This window comes from Oncorhynchus mykiss, chromosome 28, assembly GCF_057628025.1.
Source record: "Oncorhynchus mykiss isolate SJ-2025 chromosome 28, ASM5762802v1, whole genome shotgun sequence".
Lineage (NCBI taxonomy): Eukaryota > Metazoa > Chordata > Actinopteri > Salmoniformes > Salmonidae > Oncorhynchus > Oncorhynchus mykiss.
Genome location: NC_143049.1, coordinates 9,358,253 through 9,376,777, shown reverse-complemented (window position 1 = coordinate 9,376,777; position 18,525 = coordinate 9,358,253). Strand labels below are relative to the sequence as shown.

General features: G+C 46.3%; 1 protein-coding gene across 3 annotated transcripts in view; it reads right to left on the bottom strand.

The window, feature by feature from the left end:
- The window catches only part of LOC110509209 (rap guanine nucleotide exchange factor 4), a 46,266-nt gene that overhangs the window by 21,450 nt on the left and 6,291 nt on the right, over window positions 1–18,525 (bottom strand). For 2 of the 3 annotated variants that reach the window (XM_090225717.1, XM_090225718.1), the window contains exons 1-2: window positions 1,846–2,252; window positions 363–509 (exon numbers count right to left, since the gene is read on the bottom strand). In XM_090225717.1, the coding sequence (XP_090081843.1) occupies window positions 363–509; window positions 1,846–1,947 (249 nt within the window). In that variant the 5' untranslated portion in view covers window positions 1,948–2,252. Of the gene's footprint in view, window positions 1–362; window positions 510–1,845; window positions 2,253–18,525 lie in introns of those variants that run through there. The other variant, XM_036967088.2, reaches the window with a different exon arrangement.

The window sequence follows — 18,525 nt, the reverse complement described above, 5'->3', positions numbered from 1 at the left end:
GCTGAAGAAAGACAGCCAGGGGGAGAGTGCACTTAGCACAGAGACAAAAACACTCTTAGCCCACTAGTGCTATACTTCCTCCACATCCTACTCCTCCTCTCTCCCTATCAACTACTGGACACTTTAAAGACCCCCCCCCCCCCTCCCCATGCTCAAAAACACTCACACACATGATGACTGGTTCAGTTGTAGCATGTATCATCCCAATGCCCCCAGGCAGTGAAAATGACAGCAGGTTCCACAAGCTCACACAAACAGGACTGTACTGGAGGCCTGGTATTAACAGTGGACAGCCATCTTGTGGCCAGAGCATGAACCACTTCAGAATTTGAATTGTGTGTCTCTCTCTTCCTCTCTCTCACCTCCCATAGGCTCTTGAACTCTCTCTGTTCAATGCGGAGCAATTCGCTGGTCTCTCTGCTGACGATGGTGGCGTGGCGAGGAGTATTATCCAGAATCGACTCTCCAAACGCCGTCCCGATTCCCAGCGTGCAGATAGTGACAGCATCCTAGACACACACAGGCAGAACACACTCAATTTCATGAACTTATGTGATTCAGTTACATTCAACGCTATTCAAGTCAATAAATCTTTGTCCACAAAAGGGCAATTCATTTCTAGAGCAAGAACAAACATCAGCACTGAGGATAGCTAGACTGCATTTACACAGGTAGCCCCAATCTGATATTTTTGCCACTAATTGGTCTTTTGACCAATCAGATCAGATCTTTTGCCTATAATTGGTCAAAAGATCAGAACTATGTAAATGCAGCCTTGCACAGAGACAGAAGCTTGTTCAATCCAGACCCACTTCTTATCTAAGGCTGTGTTTACAGAGGCAAATTATTGGCAAAGAGCTGATCTGACTGGTCAAAAGACCAATTAGTGAAAGAAAGATCAGAATTGGAATGCCTGTGTAAACTTAGCCTAAGGGTCAATGTTGTAAGGCTAGTAGTTCAAATCATACTAGTGGTTAGAACGTGTTCTAGATTCCTGTCTAGCATGGCCACATTTAACATGTTGTTCTTCTGTCCTTTCTAGCATGGCCAGATAGTGACCCAGATACAGTGGAAAATGTGAACGCGGTCTCTCTGTGAGAGAGCGGACTGATTACCATATTTTCATATATTCACGTGTGAAGGGTTCTCGGATGGATTTTCTCGTTAAGAACTCACCTCAGGGAAGACCATAATCTGACCACTCAGACAAGGTCACACACACACAGGCACATGCAGACACACACAAGCACAGGCACATGCACACACACACACACAAGCACAGTCACATGCACACACATACTTACTTTCCTGCACGTGTGCACACACTCTCTCCCTCGTGTCTAATATGATAGGAGGGGACTTAACATCTTCCTACTGTCCCAAATGACATTTCAGAAACGGCCATCAGAACTAGGCCAGGCTACGCCCATAGACATGAACATGGCAAACGGGTAGAGGGACTTGTAACTGGACATTTTGTTCCATCTCAAATTTTAACAACCAATCCTGCACGCTCTATCTATTCTGTCTGTCCGTCGCTCGGTCTCACTATAGCATCTCCTCCACACAGTAACTAGCTCAATCCTCAGAGGAGCGTTTGAGAGGCAGCAGCTTTGCTCAGAGCTAAAACCAGAGCGCGCTAGCTGCTAGCCCAGCGTGCATATTTTAACATGGGAGCATTGTAGGCAATGCACTCCGAAACATTCATCAAGGCTGTAATGGGACTACACAAGGTGCAACACGAGACGAACAGCACAGAGAACTCTGGAGGGAAAACATAACTTTCGAGAGAGGAGGAACCCCGAATAGAGCTGTAGTCAAATGTATCAAGCATGCCTGATTTACCTGGTGGTTGGCTGTTTCCGACACCTTGACGTCCAGAGAGCCAGACAGAACAGCATACCAGCTGGTCCCGATGTCACCCTGGCGGAACACTGCACAGAGCATAGCACCATCACATAACAGCTTATAAAACGGTCAACAGTATAGTGACGAGTCATAGTAGAGCTGAAAGCCAATGAAGTACAGGGGAGGCCTTTACCCAGGGGTTCATACCACTGAGTGAGTGTGTCAGTGTGTGAGAGTGTGTGTGTGTGTGCGTATACTTCCAGGTGATGCCTTTCTCCAGGTATTCGTAGAAGGCACAGGAGCAGATCTGCAGCAGCAGGGAGGGGTGGAACCTCTGGAAGGCTTTAACCCCTTTAAGTCTGGTCAGAATAATATCCACATCCTCTCCAGAACGCTCCGCAGGCCTACAGAGAGAGATTGGGGGTGTAAGTGTGTGTGTGTGTGTGCTTTGTTCTGTGTTTCTCTGCTGTTCTGTTCTCTGTGACTGTGAATAGCTGTAGGCGTTTTGAGCTTGGGACCCCCTGCAGTGTGGATGTAAGAGCCCATTAATACTGCTATTTCTGAGACACTTAAACAAACACACACACACACACACACACACACACACCTCTGATGTAAGCTTAAAAGACACAGGTCTCTGATGTGTTGAAACACTGCTGAGACAATCATACAGAGAACCTCGGTGTCTGTTCACATCGCTTTCTCTCTCCCATCCCTCTTTCACCAGCTCTCTCTCTCACACACACACACACACGTTTGGCCGTAGATGGTGAGCCACCATTCAAACCCTATGACCTACAGCTCTTCTCTGACACTGGTGACTCAATGGTGAGTGTGAGTAGCCTACTGAAGGGCAAATACATAGACCTGCTCATACAAATACTAGGCTTTCGATCTCTCCCCTTCATTTCCTCTCTCCTAGCCCTTGGTTATTTCATGACTCCAAATGGTTAAGGTATGGGTTAAGGTTTGGGAAAGGCTTAAAATAATGATTTCAAAGACAACAAAATCGCTGGATTCAAACACGCAGCCTTTGGTGGAACCAGAGGTAGATGCTTATAGAAACCTTGACGGTAACAGCACTCACTGTTGCCCCTAATGGACGGTTTCCACATCATCTCCCGTCATCCTCAGACATAGATGGACGTTGAATACAGACTTGTATCAAGGGTTACCTGCCTGCTCCATTCATAATTCTCCTTTTTTCCTCAGACCATTTCTGTACAATAACATTTGTCTGTTAGCGGGACAAGACCTGGCCGAAGACACATTCTGCCTGAAGGCCACAGCCCCGAGGTTGTAAATCTCTCTTGTTATCTCTGATTCCTCATTGCTCCTCTCCTGTCCACTGACTCATCTCCCTGATCCTCCTCCTTTTTCCTCCCCCTCCCCTTCATCCTCATCATTCCATATCTCTCTGCCACTGTAGGGTTAATCTGTTAGACAGGTGGAACGGTCAAAGCATCATACAAGAGCAACCCAACCTTTTGAATGTTCCTCTGCATTGACCCAGATGTCTAGAAGACAAAGAGAATACAGGTGACAGACAGATCACCTCCCATCTGTCCAACTGTCTTCTACAATCTCTCTCTCTTGTACCCCTCTCTCTCCAGCATCATCAGAATGGTTTTCTTTCCAAACGCTGATGTGGTCTGAGAGCAGCTCACGCCACCGTCCACCTGTAAGGCACATGACTCATTCTCCTGTTACCCTCTCGTCTCTTCTTTATTTTATCCCTCTATGTCTACAGTGATCTCAGTTCCCCACCTCATTTTACAGCTAAACCATTATGGCACACACACACACACCTCTGACTAAAGCTGAGCCACAGTGAGAGATGGCTGACCTATTCCTGCAGTGGTACAGATGAGAGAGGACAGGAGAGATCAGAGAGCTCTAGAAGCTTCTCTTACTGTATACTACAGCACAAGAGTTCCAAAGTCTCTGTTCATTACCGTATCAAAATATATACTTTGGTTTTCCAAACTAATAGTTTTCTATTTTGATCATTTCAACCAAATATAGCTAGTGCCATTTAAATATTTTTTTTACAAGCAGGAGCAGCACTTAAGAGGAAATGTGCAGTTCCAACAATCAAATGACCTCCGCGCCACTGTTTCGGTAAACAACTGAGCGATGGGGCTGGATAAATGTAACCGCTCAAACTCAGACAGAGCTATGGATACAAGGACTGACCATGATTGATAATAATGCCAAATAAAAAAAACTGCAATAGACCCTTTACTCTGTACTTTGCTGAAGAACCATTGGCAGTGATTGCAACCTCGAGTCTTCTTGGCACACTTGTAATTGGGGAGTTTCTCCCATTCTTCTCTACAAATCATCTCAAGCTCTGTCAGGTTGGATGGGGAGCGTCGCTGCAGGGTTCAAGTCCGGGCACTGGCTGGGCCTCTCAAGGACACTTGGAGACTTATCCCGAAGCCAATCCTGCTTTTTCTTGGCTGTGTGCTTAGTGATGTCCTGTTAGAAGATAAATCTTCTCCCCGGTCTGAGGTCCTGAGCGCTCTGGAGTAGGTTTTCATCAAGGATCTGTCTGTACTTTTCTCTGTTTATCTTTCCCTCGATCCTGACTAGTCTACCTGCCACTGAAAAGCAACCCTACAGCATGATGCTGCCACCACCATGCTTCGCCATAGGGATAGTGCCAGGTTTCTCCAGACTTGACGCTTGGCATTCAGGCCAAATAGTTCAATATTGGTTTTATCAGACCAGAGAATCTTGTTTCTCATGCTCGGAGAGTCGTTTAGGTGCCTTTTGGCAAACTCCAAGCGGGCTGTCATGTGCCTTTTACTGAGGAGTGGAAGGGTCTCCCATTTCCAGAGGAACTCTAGAGCTCTGTCAGAGTAACCATCGGGTTCTTGGTCACTTCCCTGACCAAGGCCCTTCTTCCCCGATTCCTCAGTTTGGCCAGGCAGCCAGCTCTAGGAAGAGTCTTGGTTTTTCCAAACTTTTTACACTTAAGAATGAGGAGACCACTGTGTTCTTGGGGACCTTCAATGCTGCAGACATTTTTTGGTGCCCTTCTCCAGATCTGTGCAAGACAATCCTGTCTTGGAGCTTATATAGACAGGTGTGTGCCTTTCCAAATAATTAGCAATAGCAAAGGATCTGAATACTTAAGTAAATAAGGTTTCTGTTTTAAATGTTTAATACATTGGCAAAAATGTCTAAAAACCTGTTTTTGCTTTGTCAGTATGGCTATTGGATGTAGATTAATGGGGGGGGGGGGGACGATTTAATCTATTTTAGAATAAGGCTGTAACGTAACAAAATGTGGAAAAAGTCAAGGGGTCTGAATACTTTCCGAATGCACTGTATAAGTTATATCCTTCATTGTAATGATGTGCGCTGAGAGTCAAGAAGCAAGTTCAGGGAGTGAGTGTTTTAATAAATAAATGCAACTAAATACAAAACACGAACAGACATTAAACTGAAACAACGACGCCTGGGGAAGGAACCAAAGGGAGTGAAATGTATAGGGAAAGTAATCAGGGAGGTAATGGAGTCCAGGTGAGTCTGTATACGCGCAGGTGCACGTAACGATGGTGACAGGTGTGTGCCATAATGAGCAGCCTGGCGACCTAGATGCCGGAGGGAGCACACGTGACATTCATGAATCAATGGGTATACAGTAATCATTTATTTAACAGTCCAAAATGGATAAAGCAATCACAGATTGACCCTTTTTACTCTGAGATAAATATCATGTTTATCACCTCCATTGATGTTGTGTTGTGTTTCTGTCAAGCACTGTCACCTTCTGTATTACAGATCAGTTCTAATCTAATAAAGTGAAACTTAAAGCCTGTTAATAACTGAGGTCAGATCAGATTTCATGTAAAAGCCTACACTTATTATCATACACACACACACACACACACACACGTGATGAGTGGGATGACGCATAACCGCATCACCTGCAGTCCCCACGGTTATATCTGTGTGGCGGGCAGGTTTAGGGTCATGAAATATTGTGTGGATGAAGGGCAGGTGGGTGGCGGGAGGGAGGGAGGGATGAATAAAGGGAAAACAATACCTTCTAAATCCATAACGCTATAATTATTGTGCAATCTATATCTATAGCCTACATTGAGGTTTTCCTTTCATTATTTTAGGCTATCTGGCATTAGTGTGTAACCCTCAAGGCCTAACTGTACTCATGAAATCAAATTAGCATGCTTAAAAAAATATATATGTAAAAAAAAATCTAATAAATAATGGCCATAGAAACATTTAAAAATCGGTCAATTTAAGCTAGAGATATGTTTTCCTGCATTGGATGCGTCTTAATCCACCTCATTCGCCGATGTCGCATTTTCCGCATCTGCGGTCAAAGGTGACAGCGCTAGAGCAGTGTTTTGCCAAACCATGAGACATCCCAAAAATTGGTATTCTCACAAAATCGTCTGTAGTGTCAGAACAGTTTGGCCTTCAAATTGACCCTGTAACTGACAGTTAGACTTGGAGGTTATGTTGTTTGTTTGAATTGTTTACGTGTCTGCTGTGCAAGGGAAATAATAAGACAAGTGGAACTACGTAGCTAATACTGTTGTAAACGGGGATCCTTATTGTAGCAACACACTTTTGGAGGAAAGGCAATACTGCGCTGCGTTAGCTAAGTTTTCATGTCATAAAGGTTGCAGCGTGTATGTTGGGATGAAGTGTGAATTCATGCCAGGAATAATAAGTGTGAAGTTTGATTTCCTCCCTTCTGTAATAAGCAGCCAATTAGGTATTTTTCCTTTATTCATGTGTTTAATATGATACTGTTATAGCGCCGGTTAAACTGTTATGTATGTAAGCACTTCAGAGTTATACCAAGCTAATAAGTCACTCGTAAGATAAGGAGGTTGTAAGAGTGTGCTTAACTGTATTTTTCATTTACTTTATAGTTCTCACGGAAGGTGATAATTCTGACTAAAACTACAGAATAAAGCCGCCAGTTAAAATCAAGGAACGGTTGTGCGCTTGTGGTTACTGAAGGGAGCTACAGACCCCTCCATTAAAAGATGAGACTGTCACGAACAAGAGTGTTCTCCATTTTGCTCTAAAACCCCAAGCATCTTGGGACTGGTCTGAAGTCAGATATGGGGACCTGTATATACAGTACCAGTCAAAAGTTTTGCCACACCTACTCATTCAAGGGTTTTTCTTTATTTTTACTATATTGCAGAAAAATAGTGAAGACATCAAAACTATGAAATAACACATATGGAATCATGTAGTAACCAAAAAAAAAGTATTAAACAAATCAAAATATATTTTATATTCTTCAAAGTAGCCACCCTTTGTCATAAAGGTTGCAGCGTGTAACACAATTGGTGACTGACTAAATAATTTTTTGCCCCACTGTAATTTCATGTATAATTCACTGTATCACAATTCCAGTGGGTCAGAAGTTTACATATACTAAGTTGACTGTCCCTTTAAACAGCTTGGAAAATGCCAGAAAAGTATGCCATGGCTTTAGAAGCTTCTGATAGGCTAATTGACATCAATTGAGTCAATTGGAGGTGTAACTGTGAATGTATTTCAAGGCCTACCTTCAAACTCAGTGCCTCTTTGCTTGACATCATGGGAAAATCAAAAGAAATCAGCCAAGACCTCAGAAAATAAATTGTAGACCTCTACAAGTCTGGTTCAATTTCCAAACGCCTGAAGGTACCACGTTCATCTGCACAAACAATAGTACGCAAGAATAAACACCATAGGTCCACGCAGCCGTCATACCACTCAGGAAGGAGACGCATTCTGTCTCCTAGAGATGAACATACTATATCCACAGTAAAACGAGTCCTATATAGACTTAACCTGAAAGGCCGCCCAGCAAGGAAGAAGCTACTGCTCCAAAACCGCCATAAAAAAAGCCAGACTACGGTTTGCAACTGCACATGGGGACAAAGATCATACTTTTTGGAGAAATGTCCTCTGGTCTGATGAAACAAAAATATACTGTTTGACCATCATTACCATCGTTATGTTTGGAGGAAAAATGGGGACGCTTGCAAGCCGAAGAACACCATTCCAACCGTGAAGCACGGGGGTGGCAGCATCGTGTTGTGGGGGTGCTTTGCTGCACGAGGGAGTGGTGCACTTCACAAAATAGATGGCATATATTAAAGCAACATCTCAAGACATCAGTCAGGAAGTTAAAGCTTGGACGCAAATGGGTCTTCCAAATGGACAATGACCCTAAGCATACTTCCAAAGTTGTGGCAAAATGGCTTAAGGACAACAAAGTCAAGGTATTGGAGTGGCCATCACAAAGCCCTGGCCTCAAATCCTACAGACAATTTGTGGGCAGAGCTAAAAAAGCGTGTGCGAGCAAGGAGGCCTACAAACCTGACTCAGTTACACCAGCTCTGTCAGGAGGAATGGGCCAAAATTCAACTTATTGTGGGAAGCTTGTGGAAGGCTACCAGAACCGTTTGACCCAATTTACACTAAGTGTATGTAAACTGTTTAATAAATAAAAGCTGAAATAAATCACTCTACTATTATTCTGACATTTCACATTCTTAAAATAAAGCAGTGATCCTAACTGACCTAAGACAGGGGATGTTTACTAGGATTAAGGGTCAGGAATTGTGAAAAACTGAGTTGAAATATATGTCAAGTTCCGACTGTATGTCAAGTTCCGACTTCAACTGTATGTATATATGCACACACACACACACACACACACACAGAAAAAAAATAAAACTTCCCTTTTTCAGGACCCTGTCTTTTAAAGAAAATTCGTAAAAATCCAAATAACGTCACAGATCTTCATTGTAAAGGGTTTAAACACTGTTTTACATGCATGTTCAACGAACCATAAACAATTAATGAACATGCACCTCTGGAACGATCGTTAACAGCTTACAGAATTAAGGTCACAGTTATGAAAAGTTAGTAGAAATGCCTCTTTAGTGTCCTGACTCTGAAAAACACCAAAAGAAAGATGCCCAGGGTCCCTGCTCATCTGCATGAACGTGCCTTAGGCATGCTGCAAGGAGGCATGAGGACTGCAGATGTGGCCACGGCAATAAATTGCAATGTCGTAACAGTGAGATGCCAAAGACTGCGCTACAGGGAGACCACATGTAACATCTGCACAGGATCGGTACATCCGAACATCACACCTGCAGGACAGGTACAGGATTGCAACAACTACCCGAGTTACACAAAGAACGCACAATCCCTCCATCAGTGCTGAGACTGTCCACAATAGCCTGAGAGAGGACTGAGGACTTGTAGGCCTGTTGTAAGGCAGGCCCTCACCAGACATCACTGTCAACAATGTCACCTATGGGCACAAACCCACCGTTGCTGGACCAGACAGGACTGGCAAAAAGTGTTTTTCACTGACGAGTTGCAGTTTTGTCATCGAGGGAATGAGCGTTACACCGAGGTTCGATTTGGAGGTGGAGGGTCCGTCATGGTCTGGGGCTGTGTCACAGCATCATCGGACTGAGCTTGTTGTCATTGCAGGCAATCTCAACACTGTGGGTTACAGGGAAGACATCATCCTTCCTCATGTGGTACCCTTCCGGCAGGCTCATCTTGTCATGTATTGTCATGTTGTGTCTTGTTTCTGTCCTTTCCCTTCACCCTGTCTCCCTCTGCTGGTCGTTATTAGGTTACCTTTTCTCCCCCTCTTTCCCCCAGCTGTTCCTTGTCTCCTCCTAACTACCTCGTCACCCCTTTTCCCACCTGTTCCCTTTTTCCCTCTGATTAGTCCTCTATATCTCTCTCTGTTTTTGCTCCTGTCTTTGTCGGATTCTTGTTTGTGTTATTCATGCCTGAACCAGACTATCGTCATGTTTGCTGCAACCTTGTCCTGTCCTGTCGGAATCTGCCGGTCCATCTGAGCCTACCTATGTTTTGTCATTAAAGAAGCTCTGTTTACGTTAATTCGCTTTTGGGTCCTCATTCACGCACCGTAACGGAAGAATCCGACCAAGAATGGACCCAGCGACTTCGGATCCTCTCCACTCAGCCGTCGAGATCCAGGGAGCGATGCTAGGCAGACACGAGCAGGAATTGTCTGCTGCTCGACATGCCGTTGAGACCCTGGCCACCCAAGTCTCCAACCTCACAGAACAGGTTCACCATCTCCGCCTCGATCCACCGGCCACTTCCAGGGCTTTCGAATCTCCGGAGCCCAGAATCAATAACCCGCCGTGTTACTCTGGGGAGCCCACTGAATGCCGCTCGTTCCTCACCCAGTGTGATATTGTGTTTTCTCTCCAGCCCAACACTTACTCCAGGAGCACTGCTCGTGTCGCCTACGTCATATCTCTCCTTACTGGACGGGCTCGTGAGTGGGGCACGGCAATCTGGGAGGCAAGGGCTGAGTGTACTAACCAGTATCAGGACTTTAAGGAGGAGATGATACGGGTTTTTGATCGATCTGTTTTTGGGGAGGAGGCTTCCAGGGCCCTGTCTTCCCTATGTCAAGGTAATCGATCCATAACAGACTACTCTATTGAGTTTCGCACTCTTGCTGCCTCCAGTGGCTGGAACGAGCCGGCTTTGCTCGCTCGTTTTCTGGAGGGTCTCCGCGCAGAGGTAAAGGATGAGATTCTCTCCCGGGAGGTTCCTTGCAGCGTGGATTCCTTGATTGAACTCGCTATTCGCATTGAGCGACGGGTTGATCTTCGTCACCGAGCTCGTGGAAAGGAGCTCGCGTTCTCCGTTGCCCCCCTCTCCGCATCACTACCATCTTCCTCTGCCGGCTCGGGTGCTGAGCCTATGCAGCTGGGAGGTATCCGCATCTCGACTAAGGAGAGGGAACGGAGAATCACCAACCGCCTCTGTCTCTATTGCGGTTCTGCTGGTCATTTTGTCACTTCATGTCCAGTAAAAGCCAGAGCTCATCAGTAAGCGGAGGGCTACTGGTGAGCGCTACTACTCCTGTCTCTCCTTCAAGATCCTGCACTACCTTGTCGGTCCATCTACGCTGGACCGGTTAGTCAGCTTCCTGCAGTGCCTTAATAGACTCTGGGGCGGAGGGCTGTTTTATGGACGAGACCTGGGCTCGGGAACATGACATTCCTCTCAGACAGTTAAGGGAGTCCACGGCCTTGTTCGCCCTGGATGGTAGTCCTCTCCCCAGGATTCAGCGTGAGACGCTACCTTTAACCCTCACTGTTTCTGGTAATCATAGCGAAACCATTTCTTTTTTAATTTTTCGTTCACCTTTTACACCTGTTGTTTTGGGCCATCCCTGGCTAGTTTGTCATAATCCTTCCATTAATTGGTCTAGTAATTCTATCCTCTCCTGGAACGTCTCTTGTCATGTGAAATGTTTAATGTCTGCTATCCCTCCTGTTTCCTCTGTCTCTTCTTCACAGGAGGAGCCTGGTGATTTGACAGGGGTGCCGGAGGAATATCACGATCTGCGCACGGTGTTCAGTCGGTCCAGGGCCACCTCTCTTCCTCCACACCGGTCGTATGATTGTAGTATTGATCTCCTTCCGGGAACCACTCCCCCCCGGGGTAGGCTATACTCTCTGTCGGCTCCCGAACGTAAGGCTCTCGAAGATTATTTGTCTGTAGCTCTTGCCGCCGGTACCATAGTCCCCTCCTCCTCTCCCGCCGGAGCGGGGTTTTTTTTTGTTAAGAAGAAGGACGGGTCCCTGCGCCCCTGCATAGATTATCGAGGGCTGAATGACATAACAGTGAAGAATCGTTATCCGCTTCCTCTTATGTCTTCAGCCTTCGAGATCCTGCAGGGAGCCAGGTTTTTCACTAAGTTGGACCTTCGTAACGCTTACCATCTCGTGCGCATCAGGGAGGGGGACGAGTGGAAGACGGCGTTTAACACTCCGTTAGGGCACTTTGAATACCGGGTTCTTCCTTTCGGCCTCGCTAACGCTCCAGCTGTCTTTCAGGCATTAGTCAATGATGTCCTGAGAGACATGCTGAACATCTTTGTTTTCGTTTACCTTGACGATATCCTGATTTTTTCACCGTCACTCCAGATTCATCTTCAGCACGTTCGACGTGTCCTCCAGCGACTTTTAGAGAATTGTCTTTTTGCGAAGGCTGAGAAGTGCTCTTTTCATGCCTCCTCCGTCACATTTCTCGGTTCTGTTATTTCCGCTGAAGGCATTAAGATGGATCCCGCTAAGGTCCAAGCTGTCATTGATTGGCCCGTCCCTAAGTCACGCGTCGAGCTGCAGCGCTTTCTCGGCTTCGTGAACTTCTATCGTCGTTTCATCCGTAATTTCGGTCAGGTGGCAGCTCCTCTCACAGCCCTTACTTCTGTCAAGACGTGCTTTAAGTGGTCCGTTTCCGCCCAGGGAGCTTTTGATTTCCTCAAGAATCGTTTTACATCCGCACCTATCCTTGTTACACCTGACGTCACTAGACAGTTCGTTGTCGAGGTTGACGCGTCAGAGGTGGGCGTGGGAGCCATTCTTTCTCAGCGCTCCCTCTCTGACGACAAGGTCCACCCTTGCGCGTATTTTTCTCATCGCCTGTCGCCGTCGGAACGTAACTATGATGTGGGAACCGCGAACTGCTCGCCATCCGCTTAGCCCTAGGCGAATGGCGACAGTGGTTGGAGGGGGCGACCGTTCCTTTTGTCGTTTGGACTGACCATAGGAACCTTGAGTACATCCGTTCTGCCAAACGACTTAATGCGCGTCAGGCGCGCTGGGCGCTGTCTTTCGCTCGTTTCGAGTTCGTGATTTCTTATCGTCCGGGCTCTAAGAACACCAAGCCTGATGCTTTATCTCGTCTCTTCAGTTCTTCAGTAGCCTCCACTGACCCCGAGGGGATTCTCCCTGAGGGGCGTGTTGTCGGGTTGACTGTCTGGGGAATTGAGAGGCAGGTAAAGCAAGCACTCACTCAAACTCCGTCGCCGCGCGCTTGTCCTAGGAACCTTCTTTTCGTTCCCGTTTCTACTCGTCTGGCCGTTCTTCAGTGGGCTCACTCTGCCAAGTTAGCCGGCCACCCTGGCGTTCGGGGTACGCTTGCTTCCATTCGCCAGCGTTTTTGGTGGCCCACCCGGGAGCATGACACGCGTCGCTTCGTGGCTGCTTGTTCGGTCTGCGCGCAGACTAAGTCCGGTAACTCCCCTCCTGCCGGCCGTCTCAGGCCGCTTCCCATTCCCTCTCGACCGTGGTCTCACATCGCCTTAGATTTTGTCACCGGACTGCCTTCGTCAGCGGGGAAGACTGTTATTCTTACGGTTGTCGACAGGTTCTCTAAGGCGGCTCATTTTATTCCCCTTGCTAAGCTTCCTTCTGCTAAAGAGACGGCACAAATCATCATCGAGAATGTTTTCAGAATTCATGGCCTTCCGTCAGACGTCGTTTCGGACAGAGGTCCGCAATTCACGTCTCAATTTTGGAGGGAGTTTTGCCGTTTGATTGGGGCTTCCGTCAGTCTCTCTTCCGGCTTTCACCCCCAGTCTAACGGTCAAGCAGAACGGGCCAATCAGACTATTGGTCGCATCTTACGCAGTCTTTCTTTTCGCAACCCTGCGTCTTGGTCAGAACAGCTCCCCTGGGCAGAATACGCCCACAACTCGCTTCCTTCATCTGCGACCGGGCTATCTCCTTTTCAGAGTAGCCTCGGGTACCAGCCTCCGCTGTTCTCATCTCAGTTCGCCGAGTCCAGCGTCCCCTCCGCTCAGGCTTTTGTCCAACGTTGCGAGCGCACCTGGAAGAGGGTCAGGTCTGCACTTTGCCGTTATAGGGCGCAGACTGTGAGAGCTGCTAATAAGCGTAGAACTAAGAGTCCTAGATATTGTCGCGGTCAGAGAGTTTGGCTCTCCACTCAGAACCTTCCCCTTAAGACCGCTTCTCGCAAGTTGACCCCGCGGTTCATTGGTCCGTTCCGTATTTCTCAGATCATTAATCCTGTCGCAGTTCGACTTCTTCTTCCGCGATATCTTCGTCGCGTCCACCCGGTCTTCCATGTCTCCTGTATCAAGCCCGTTCTTCGCGCCCCCGCTCGTCTTCCCCCCCCCCCCCCATCCTTGTCGAGGGCGCACCCATCTACAGGGTCCGTAGGATTTTGGACATGCGTCCTCGGGGCCGTGGTCATCAGTACCTAGTAGATTGGGAGGGGTACGGTCCTGAGGAGAGGAGTTGGGTTCCCTCTCGGGACGTGCTGGACCGTGCGCTGATCGAGGATTTCCTCCGTTGCCGCCAGGTTTCCTCCTCGAGTGCGCCAGGAGGCGCTCGGTGAGTGGGGGGGTACTGTCATGTATTGTCATGTTGTGTCTTGTTTCTGTCCTTTCCCTTCACCCTGTCTCCCTCTGCTGGTCGTTATTAGGTTACCTTTTCTCCCCCTCTTTCCCCCAGCTGTTCCTTGTCTCCTCCTAACTACCTCGTCACCCCTTTTCCCACCTGTTCCCTTTTTCCCTCTGATTAGTCCTCTATATCTCTCTCTGTTTTTGCTCCTGTCTTTGTCGGATTCTTGTTTGTGTTATTCATGCCTGAACCAGACTATCGTCATGTTTGCTGCAACCTTGTCCTGTCCTGTCGGAATCTGCCGGTCCATCTGAGCCTACCTATGTTTTGTCATTAAAGAAGCTCTGTTTACGTTAATTCGCTTTTGGGTCCTCATTCACGCACCGTAACACATCTTGACATGACTCTCCAGCATTACTGCTTGTTCTGCGCGTGATTTCCTGCAAGACAGAAATGTCAGTGTTCTGCCATGGCCAGTGAAGAGCCCGGATCTCAATCCCATTGAGCATGTCTGGGACCTGTTGGATCAGAGGGTGAGGGCTCCCATTCCCCCCAGAAATGTCCAGGAACTTGCAGGTGCCTTGGTGGAAGGGTGGGGTAACATCACACAGCAAGAACTGGCAAATCTGGTGCAGTCTATGAGGAGGAGATGCACTGCAGTACTTAATGCAGCTGGTGGCCACACCAGATACTGACTGTTACATTTGATTTTGACCCCGCCTTTGTTCATGGACACACTATTCAATTTATGTCAGTCACATGTCTGTGGAACTTGTTCAGTTGATGTCTCAGTTGTTGAATCTTTCTATGTTCATACAAATATTTACACATGTTAAGTTGCTGAAAATAAATGCAGCTGACAGTGAGAGGACGTTTCTTTTTTTTGCTGAGTTTATGTTTCCTGATCTTTCATATATTTCTCAGATTTGGACAGACACTTCAGAACAAACTTCCCATCGATTTTTGGGGGGGACCATCTGTTACATGTAATAAATCGATTATTCAAAGCGTTTGTATGGGCTAATAGCAATAAGGCCAAATTAAACGTATCAAATATTTTTTGATCCTTCAAGGGGTCATAAAATTCAAAATCAAATAGCTAAATGATCCTTGGTAGGGCCTTCTTAAAACAATTCCACATAGCTTAGTAGAACCCCCCCCCCCCCCCCCCCCCGGCTTAGATTGTAGAGGGTTTTAATTAATAAGAGAAAAGCTGCAAAACGGAGTTTAAAATAAATAGAAGGGAGGGCCAGAATATGTATGTTTTGAAAACATTTGGTGAAGTGGAAAAAGAGGATAGGCTAATAGCTATGTTATGTGTGTGTTATGTGTGATGTTGAACATAATAAATGGCTCTCTATCCACCGGATGTGTACCAAACTCACTAAAAGTGGCAGTAATAAAGCCTCTCTTGAAAAAGCCAAACCTTGACACAGAAAATATAAAAAACTATCGGCCTATATCGAATCTTCCATTCCTCTCAAAAATTTTAGAAAAGGCTGTTGCGCAGCAACTCACTGCCTTCCTGAAGACAAACAATGTATACGAAATGCTTCAGTCTGGTTTTAGGCCCCATCATAGCACTGAGACTGCACTTGTGTAGGTGGTAAATTACATTTTAATGGCATCAGACCGAGGCTCTGCATCTGTCCTCGTGCTCCTAGACCTTAGTGCTGCTTTTGATACCATTGATCACCACATTCTTTTGGAGAGATTGGAAACACAAATTGATCTACACGGACAAGTTCTGGCCAGGTTTAGATCTTATCTGTCGGAAATATATCAGTTTGTCTCTGTGAATGGTTTGTCCTCTGACAAATCAACTGTAAATGTCGGTGTTCCTCAAGGTTCCGTTTTAGGACCACTATTGTTTTCACTATATATTTTACCTCTTGGGGATGTCATTCGAAAACATAATGTTAACTTTCACTGCTATGCGGCTGACACACAGCTGTACATTTCAATGAAACATGGTGAAGCCCCAAAATTGCCCTCGCTAGAAGCATGTGTTTCAGACATAAGGAAGTGGATGGCTGCAAACTTTCTACTTTTAAACTCGGACAAAACAGAGATGCTTGTGCTAGGTCCCAAGAAACAAAGAGATCTTCTGTTGAATCTGACAATCAATCTTAATGGTTCTACAGTCGTCTCAAATAAAACTGTGAAGGACCTCGGCATTACTCTGGACCCTGATCTCTCTTTTGAAGAACATATCAATACTGTTTCAAGGACAGCTTTTTTCCAACTACGTAACATTGCAAAAATCAGAAACTTTCTGTCCAAAAATTATGCAGAAAAATGAATCCATGCTTTTGTCACTTCTAGGTTAGACTACTGCAATGCTCTACTTTCCGGCTACCCGGATAAAGCACTAAATAAACTTCAGTTAGTGCTAAATGCGGCTGCTAGAATCCTGACTAGAACCCAAAAAATGTATCATATTACTGATTTCAAGGTTTTACTGCTAACCTACAAAGCATTACATGGGCTTGCTCCTACCTATCTCTATGATTTGGTCCTGCTGTACATACCTACATGTACACGTACACAAGGTCACAAGACGCAGGCCTCCTAATTGTCCCTAGAATTTCTAAGCAAACAGCTGGAGGCAGGGCTTTCTCCTATAGAGCTCCATTTTTATGGAATGGTCTGCCTACCCATGTGAGAGACACAAACTCGGTCTCAACCTTTAAGTCTTTACTGAAGACTCATCTCTTCAGTGGGTCATATGATTGAGTGTAATCTGGCCCAGGAGTGTGAAGGTGAACGGAAAGGCTCTGGAGCAACAAACTGCCCTTGCTGTCTCTGCCTGGCCGGTTCCCCTCTTTCCACTGGGATTCTCTGCCTCTAACCCTATTACAGGGGCTAAGTCACTGGCTTACTAGGGCTCTTTCATACCGTTCCTAGGAGGGGTGCGTCACTTGAGTGGGTTGAGTCATTGATGTGATCTTCCTGTCTGGGTTGGCGCCCCCCTTGGGTTGTGCCGTGGCGGAGATCTTTGTGGGCTATACTCGGCCTTGTCTCAGGATGGTAAGTTGGTGGTTGAAGATATCCCTCTAGTAGTGTGGGGGCTGTGCTATGGCAAAGTGGGTGGGGTTATATCCTTCCTGTTTGGCCCTGTCCGGGGGTGTCATCGGATGGGGCCACAGTGTCTCCTGACCCCTCCTGTCTCAGCCTCCAGTATTTATGCTAGGGTCAGTTTGTTATATCTGGAGTACTTCTCCTGTCCTATCCGGTGTCCTGTGTGAATTTAAGTATGCTCTCTCTAATTCTCTCTTTCTTTCTCTCTCTCGGAGGACCTGAGCCCTAGGACCATGCCTCAGGACTACCTGACATGATGACTCCTTGCTGTCCCCAGTCCACCTGGCCGTGCTGCTGCTCCAGTTTTAACCGTTCTGCCTGTGATTATTATTATTTGACCATGCTGGTCATTTATGAACATTTGAACATCTTGGCCATGTTCTGTTATAATCTCCACCCGGCACAGCCAGAAGAGGACTGGCCACCCCACATAGCCTGGTTCCTCTCTAGGTGTCTTCCTAGGTTCTGGCCTTTCTAGGGAGTTTTTCCTAGCCACCGTGCTTCTACACCTGCATTGCTTGCTGTTTGGGGTTTTAGGCTGGGTTTCTGTACAGCACTTTGAGATATAGCTGATGTACGAAGGGCTATAATAAATACATTTGATTTGGTGATTGTCAGGCGCTATACTGTAATGTCGTGTGTGTAGGTGGAAGGGAAGTCAGGCACAGGAGAATCGAACTTGGTAAAATGGAGTCGTTTCACAGACTTCACAAAACTCCAAAACCAAAATGACAAATAAATAAAAGTTGAGCCAAGAACCCGTCGCGCACCAACACATAATACAATCAAACTATCTCCGACAAGGACATGATGGGAAACAGAGGGTTAAATACACAACATGTAATTGATGGGATTGGAACCAGCTGTGAAGGAAGACAAGACAAAGGCAATGGAAAATGAAAAATGGATCAGTGATGGCTAGAAGGTCGGTGACGTCGACCGCCGAACACCGCCCGAACAAGGAGAGGGACCGACATCGGCTGAAGTCGTGACATATACAAAGTCGACAGCGACAAGATAGGGACTTTATATAGGCCTACGGCACGTCAAGGGAACTGCCTACTGTTCAGATGGGTTCATTGTAAACCTGGACACTGACAGTAGGTCTATAACCTCTCACATAGCCTTAATATTAACTCCTGCAGGGCATTTCTTGCAGTAAAATTATACACCGAATGTAGGTAAAATTTTGACATGGGAACAGGAGTGGAGAAACTATATTTATTTATTTCGGGCATCTTGAGAGAATGCAAATGTGAAGTTGGATACCGTCTGTAGAGGTGTCTTCTTTATCGGCATCATAAGAGCTGATATTTTTTGTTGTGGTTGCAATACTATGCATCCAAGCCGAACTGAAATCTTATTAGAAACACGTTAGGTCATT